General features: G+C 27.1%; 1 protein-coding gene across 1 annotated transcript; it reads left to right on the top strand.

Annotated features, from left to right (window-relative positions):
* On the top strand, positions 1-6,029 carry LOC113548176 (SWI/SNF-related matrix-associated actin-dependent regulator of chromatin subfamily A containing DEAD/H box 1 homolog). Its single transcript, XM_026948910.1, has 17 exons — positions 1-209; positions 335-479; positions 715-824; positions 893-1,103; positions 2,200-2,269; positions 2,337-2,499; positions 2,571-2,758; positions 2,815-3,014; positions 3,087-3,225; positions 3,297-3,432; positions 3,498-3,635; positions 3,702-3,995; positions 4,066-4,200; positions 4,259-4,476; positions 4,562-4,744; positions 5,772-5,881; positions 5,953-6,029. The coding sequence occupies exons 2-17, from the start codon at positions 335-337 to the stop codon at positions 6,027-6,029; spliced, it is 2,517 nt and encodes an 838-aa protein (XP_026804711.1). The 5' UTR covers positions 1-209.
* The last annotated feature ends 2,039 nt before the right edge of the window (positions 6,030-8,068 follow it).

Genomic DNA, 8,068 nt, shown 5'->3' with positions numbered 1-8,068 from the left:
TTCGCCGTTGTTCTTGTGCAGTACTGCTGCAGTTGTGCATCGTTGTATCTGTGACCGTTTGCGTGTGATTTGCTCAACGACACTATCTAATCGAAGTTTGAATTTCGAACTGCCCGCAAACGACACGTCCGAATACAACTGATAGATCTCGGTTTCTGGTAGACTGTTAGTCGTCTGCGGTTATTGACGTACACTACTGAACACTTAAGGTTAGTTGACTATTATTTATTTAACGATTTTCTATAGTTAAGTATGTCGAAACGCACTTGCGATCGTACTTGCCGATATTTACTATGTTTTGCCGACGAATTACAGTACTTGGACGTTTTTTTAGATGAGCTCCCCAGTAGACAGGGATAGTGACAGCCCCAGTCCAAATGCTCTTGGTGACTTGCGTTCGTTTAGATTCTCCAAGAAGCCCAGCTTCAGTCATGAAGCTGTCGCGTCTGGATCATCACTGGTCATCGAAGAGAGCCCAGGTAATTATTTATAATATCATTAATCATAGGTTTTTTTTTTTTTTTTTTTATTATAGTCTGTAAAAATGATTTGATAGATATTCAATTTAATTATTTCATATTTTATCAAATAAGAACATTGTTTATAATGAAAGAAATTAGTATTATTTATTGTTCTGATGATTAAGTAGTTTTTTTTTTAATGTTATGTTTCTCATTGTTTAGATAGAATTGTATTTTATATTCAATGTTTTAGTATTCGTCAGACAGAGAAAGCTTCAAACAATTATTCTTTCATCTGATGAAGAAGATAAAGATAACACTGGAGCTTTCTTGAATGGAGATGGATCTCATCTCATCGAAGAAGTAACTATAACATCACTATTTTTCTTTTATAAGCTTATCATTTTATATTATTAATTTTTTTAATTTAGCTTGAATATGAAGATACTGCCGGAGCTCATGATGTATCTAGTGATGACAGTAATCATGTACCAAATAATATCAATGGTTCAATCAAATCTTTTGATAATTTTGGTCAAAGTACAAGTAATAGAGTATCCATGAATAAAATCAAACCTAATGCTACTTCACCACCACCTGTTGCAATGCCTGCTAGAAAACGTTTACAACCACAAACCAAAAGTAAATTTTAACATAATTCTCTAATTTAGTGCTTTTGATACATCTAAGTCGTTTTATTTATTAAATGTAAAATATAATGATGATATTTTTTTATAATTTTTTGGGAGAAGAAGATTTGCATACAGTAATGCAGTAATTTATTGTAAATTTTTGTTTATTGATGTTTATAATTTGGTTATAAACATTAAATATTAAAATTTAAAATTGAATAAAATTGTGTGTATTTTGTTATCTGAGCTGTTATTCGGCCCTATATTTTGCCCAATAGAGTGGTTGTGCTAGGAACACCTGACTACTTAATTGGTATACTAATTATTATTTGGACCTATATGCTAGTAAAAATAGTATGGCTTACAGAAATAAAGTGCACGGCACCAATAAAACTTATTAACTAGGTAAATTTAGGTTTTTCATGTTTTAGTTAACACTAAGAGTTACCAATCGTACTATTAAGCTGATTGATCAAAGTTATTATCAAAAATAAAAGTTTAATGAAACAAATTAATAAATACTGATACCTATTTATTTATATTATTAATAAAAAAAAAATAATAAATATTATTTAATTGCAAAAGGTACACAATTTTGATACCTATTACTACATAGTATATCTAATAATTGTGTGTCCCAAATTCAAATACTTGTTAATCCACAGTTAATGTATAATTTAATTTAATATATAGCTTAGTCTTTAGTTTTTAGTAAAAAAATCATGTTTTCTATTATGAATCAATTATCTTTTATTGTCATGGTTAATAAAAAACGATTGCAACAAAAGATCAAGTAAAACTATATTATCAAAGTATGAATGTAGTGATCAAGTTTTATTGGTTACATAAACTATACCTACATATTATAATTTGTATTTAATAATGTACATAATAATATAATAATGATAGTAATAAATGTTTTATAACATAAACGTTGAATGTTTTGTTAATTAATAATTTTAAATTTTCTATTAGTTTACTTAATTTAACCATTTATTCAAAAATATAATTTATTTGTTTTTTTCTAATAAAATCCATGTTGTAATATGCCATTTGCAAATGTATTATTTATAATCAGTTAATTATTTGGCTTTTATATTTTTTAGAAAGAAAACGTATAAAAACTTCTGATGGTGACAGTGATTCTGATGCTGAAATTGATGATGAATATACAGAGTATGTTTATTTTTAAATATAATCTTTACATTTATACAACAATAATATGTGTTGTTCTTGTTTTTAGTGAAAAGAATTTTGTAAAAGATAGTACCTCGGAAATGCGACAAAAAGCTTTGGAGTTGTTAAACACATCCACTGAAATAGAATTGAGAGCAGTGAAAGGAATGACCATTAAAAAATTTGATGCTATTGTTGCTCTTCGACCATTTTCAACTTGGTATGATGCTGTAAGTATAAATCATAAAATGCTGCAAATCATTACAAATTAATTATAATAATAAATAATTTCTTGAAATAGACATGTAAAGCGAAAAATTCTCGCTTAATTGGTGAGCAGACTTTACAAAATGTGATGCATATGGTCTCTTGCCAAGAAATTGTTGCTCAGTTAATGAAGAAATGTGAGATATTAGCATTGAAAAATGGACATTCTATTACTACCACTAACATGCTTATAAAATCGCAACCAGACAGTTTAAATAAAGAGTATGATAATAATTTTTTTTTTTATAGTTAATTTGTTTGGCTAACACAAAGAATAGGTTACAGCTTGCTGGATATCAGATGATAGGACTCAACTGGCTCATGTTGATGAATTCACAAAAGCTCAATATGATGTTAGCTGATGAAATGGGCTTAGGAAAGACTGTGCAAGTAATTGCATTCTTAGCCTATCTCAAAGAGTCTGGTCGCACACATCCTGATATGCCCCAGTTGATTGTTGTACCTGCTTCAACATTAGGTATTTTTGTTTATATATTAATTAAAATTTCTAATAATTATAATTTTATTTTGAATTTATCTCTATTTTTAGACAACTGGTACCAAGAATTTAAAAGGTGGTGTCCTACAATGGCTGTTGAAAAATATCATGGATCAATGGATGAAAGAAGATACTTACGAACAAAATGGATTAGAAATGGATTTGGTGATGTTGATGTGGTATTGACTACGTATGTTTAATAATTATTAAGTTTTTAAATATGAATTCATATAGTTAGTTAATGTTACTTTATATTTATAGTTATAGTTGTGCTGCGAATTCACCAGAGGAAAAAAAGTTTTTTAAAACCAAAGAATTCCATTACATTGTATACGATGAAGCACATAAGTTAAAGAATATGACATCACAAACTTTTGAAGTTTTCTCTAGTTTCAATGTAAGACATCAACTAGCTTAAATGTTTTTTAAATATTTATCTTTAAAATTATTAATTTTTTGTAGGGAAACTATAAGATATTATTAACTGGTACACCACTACAAAATAATTTATTAGAGTTAATGTCATTGTTAATATTTCTTATGCCAACATTATTCCGAGGCAAAGTAGATAATATAAAATTTTTATTTTCTAAAGGAACTGTAAGTATTTGCTATAAAAACAGTTTAAATCTAATGTCATGATATACATTTATAAATTAAATATAGAAAGGTACTGGTTCAAAATATGAAATGCATCGTATTGAACAAGCAAAACGAATTATCGAACCATTCATGTTGAGACGTTTGAAAGCAGATGTATTGAAATCTCTGCCTGTAAAAACTTTGGTTATTAATAATGTTGTCATGACTGAACATCAAAAGACTCGCTACAACACGTTGGTTGATGAGATTAAAGAAGCATCTATAGGCAAAGAGGTAACAGATAACAGTCATATGATGTGGTTAATGATGTTAAGAAAGTTGACAAATCATCCACTTTTATTAAGATATCATTTTGAGGTGAGTTGTAAGTTGCTTTATGATATTTATTTCACTATTTATGAAAGATCAATCTTATTTATAATTTCAGGATGACAAATTATATAAAATGGCCAAGTTATTGGCTTTAGACCCAACGTATAAACAAAAAAATGAACAATACATTGCAGAGGATTTATCATTTATGTCTGATTTTGATTTACACAAAATGTGTACCGAACATAGGGTATTTAATTTTTATGATTAATCTTTGTTAAATATTTATTCTTTAATTTCTCTTATAGTGTCTGAACAAATTAGGATATGACCTTCCAATTCAAGTGTTTTTAGATTCGGGAAAATTCCAATTATTAAATCAAATTTTGCCCGATCTCAAAGACAGGGGCCACCGTGTACTCATATTCAGTCAGTTCCTACAAATTTTAGATTTATTAGAAATATACATGTCACATTGTGGCCATTCTTACCTAAGGCTGGATGGTTCTACCCAAGTTCAAGAAAGGTAATGAGAAATAAAACTTCAAAGTACACTTATATGATATATCTATTAATTATTGATGTTAATGCCTTGTATGTTTGACAAATAGACAGCTAATGATTGACTTATATAACATGGATGAAAGCTTATTTGCATTTTTATTGTCGACTAAAGCTGGTGGACTAGGAATTAACTTGACAGCTGCCGACACTGTCATCATACATGATATTGATTACAATCCATATAATGATAAACAAGCAGAAGATCGGTGCCACAGAGTAGGACAGACTAAGTGAGTTTTTGAAAAAGTTTAAAATTATAATATTTAGTACCATTTCAGATTAATTTTTTTGGCCGCTCCTTCTAGAATAGAGATTCCAAAAATGTAAAACACATATGCTATCCTAAAATTCAATTGATTTTATTTTTATTGTATTGGGTTGTTCTCTTTTTATCTCTTGATAAGCTATTTGTATATTGTTAAGTACTGTCATGTATTACTTGTTCCTCAAAGTTTAGTTATCAAATTTTGTCTGATTGCTTAGTTATTAATTAAATTTATGAGTCGTAATACAACTCCAAAATAGTGAATATATCCATTTAAATATTTTACAGTTTTTGCTAACAGTAAATAGTCTACTTAGTAAAAATCCACATAATTTCCATAATTTCTAAGTATTTAATCTGTTAACATTATCCACCTGACTAACATTGAGTTTCTTGTTTTTTATAAGTAAAATACTTAACTTATAATAATTTTAACTTTTGTGTTAGTTAAAATATTAAATATGATGCTATTACATTTTTCTGGTTCATTACAACCAAACAATTCTAGTATATTAAACTATTTTAACTCGCTATTGAGATAATTGAAACAAGGTAAACGAAATACTTTTCCTAAATTTGGAAAAAACTAGCAATGTCTGTTTACAGCGTTTACATACTTCTTTATATTTTCTTACTCTTACTAAACACTCATTAATAAATATCTAATTTTTAGAAAAAATTATAAGCATGAAAGTTGAAAGATGTTTGGCATCATAAAAATGTATAATTAATTTAACGAAGCACAGTAAAAATATTAAATAATTGCCTGACTATAATGATTTATGTTATATAATTATGTAATATATTTTTTATATACATTTTACAGTTCAATATGTAATATTATTTTTAACAATTTAAAACAAAATAAATGTATATCTTCTTCCAAAAATATTCATTACTTTAGGCTTTGGTCATTCAATTTACTTATCCTGGTGTTAAACGCATTATTGAATGATATAATAAATAATAGCTATTATATTTATCTTTTTCAGGCCTGTCAAAGTGATCAAATTTATTAGCAAAGATTCCGTTGAAGAATCAATGTTTAAAGTAGCACAAGATAAATTAAATCTTGAACAACAAGTAACAGGAGGAGGAAATGGTATAGTTTATTTCATAATTGAATTATATATTTGATTTATATAGGAAAATTATTTTATGCTATTTTCATAGATGATGAAGAGCCTGATAAGAAAACTATGGCTCAATTATTAAAACAATCTTTGGGAATTGAAGATATATCATCATGATACAATTTGTATGATTGTTTGATTTACAAATTATGTCCATATATAACTGGTTATGCACAGTTAAAATGTTATTCTGCCAATTTTTTAAAAAAATCTAAGTTTTTTTTATGGTTTTAAGATTCAAGTTGAATTAATTTTATTTATTTTTTTTAACTCACTGTATTTATAAAAAATGTAAATTTCAGATATCATAAAAAAGTTTTTCAAAAATATGATAAAATCGTCATTGGTGAACTGGTATTTTTAATTAATGTTATTTTTACAAATATTGTTCTTATTAAATTTTAAACATTAAGATTATATGTATATAATATTTTATGGTTAAATACAAAATAAATATTATTTATGTTAAGAACCAGTAATAAACAAAATGCCAAACTTCAGAATGCTAATAATGCTAATTTTTTTTAGAAATAATTATTTACCTATAATCCATGTAAATAAGATTTCTAGTAGTTAGTCAAAAATACAAACACAATTCATAAATAGCTAATTGTTTATTTTTGTCATGTTTTATGTCACAATAAATTTTTTTCTTTTTTATTGAGAACCAAAATAAATTAATACACGAATAATATATATCAGTATTGTATATATTATTTGTTTATACTACTTTGAGTTTTCTACCAAATAGTGAAATAGATTGGTTGTAAATAAACTATAAAACAATAAATTAGTTTTTTTAAAGGATGACCGTAAATATTAAAACCATAAAACACAAATTTAAACAAATATTTGTATTTAAGTTAAGAAAAATATAGGAAAAAAAATATTAAGTTAGCTATTTTAATAATCCTTGGATGTACTGTATGGGTAAATTTAATAATGGTTTCACTGGATGGGTTTTCTAGTCATCTAGTGTTGTACGATCCCGCACAACATTTAATTAGGCAAGTTACATATTGTTCTTAATTTTACAAATTAGAAATTTTAATATTTAATTTAAATTTAAAAAACTAGTGCAATTGTGTAATAGCAGATTACAATATGTCCTTTATTCCATTAATATAAATATATAATACATATGTATAACTATAACAGGATGCTACACTATCATTACCTACAGCTTGCAGAGTGGTCTAATCGCACGCACAACAATTTTCATATTAGTAAGACGGAGGCAACATATGCGAGTGTAGTGTCCTCTTAAAGTAAAACATTAATTTCCAAAATAAGTGGATAACGCCAATGTGATATTACCATAGATCAGTACTTTAATTAGTAAATTAAAAAAATATTTAACTTTTAACTAGAATATACCCACTTTTGCATGCCTATAGAGTATAGAGGCATAAAGCTGGTAAATACATTATTTAGCAGTGCTAGATCGTGGTTTTTATCTGCAGTGGTTTAAATTTAAAATGTCGTCTACCGTTGTCCGTTTAGCTTTCATACAGTGATAGTGTAACATCGAATGTAAATTATGCAGGCAAGTGGAGCGACCCCTCCACTTCTTTTTATTAGTATCGATTGGAAATAGTTGAAAGTGCAGCGAGAAAAATTGATTGTATTTAACACGGTAAAATAAGTTAACTTTACACAAATGTTATTGTTTACCTCCTACGGCCTACCGGTTATCATTATACTAGATGTACATGTACAAATGTTAAATAAAAAACTGGCTTGAAATTAGAGAATTTAAATAGTACCTACAATCAATGTTTAAAGTATAAGTATATAACCATATTTTCGTATGCAATGCGATGATTTATCGCTGAATTCATATTTAACAAACCATAATAGTGACCAATTCGACATCTAACATCGAGTTGGCCATAATGCGTAGAGCGTTACCCAACTTTTTTTATTTTTGTTGAAATAGTTTCAATCGAACGACTACGAGTTAGTTCCCGTGGATTGTCTACAGATAACATACGAATTGGTTCCCGCAAGTTTTCGTGATAATACAATCTTGTTAAATTAACTTTTCAGATTATTATGATGTATTCAATCAGCAACAATTTTCAGATTTTCTTCCCATTTTATACAGACTTATGACTGTCTAGAATTATTAATTATTATGGATATATGAAATAGTT

The sequence above is a fragment of the Rhopalosiphum maidis genome, chromosome 1, assembly GCF_003676215.2.
Source record: "Rhopalosiphum maidis isolate BTI-1 chromosome 1, ASM367621v3, whole genome shotgun sequence".
NCBI classification, from domain to species: Eukaryota; Metazoa; Arthropoda; class Insecta; order Hemiptera; family Aphididae; genus Rhopalosiphum; species Rhopalosiphum maidis.
The sequence above is the reverse complement of the archived record's forward strand: the minus strand, read 5'-3'. Positions and strand labels throughout refer to the sequence as shown.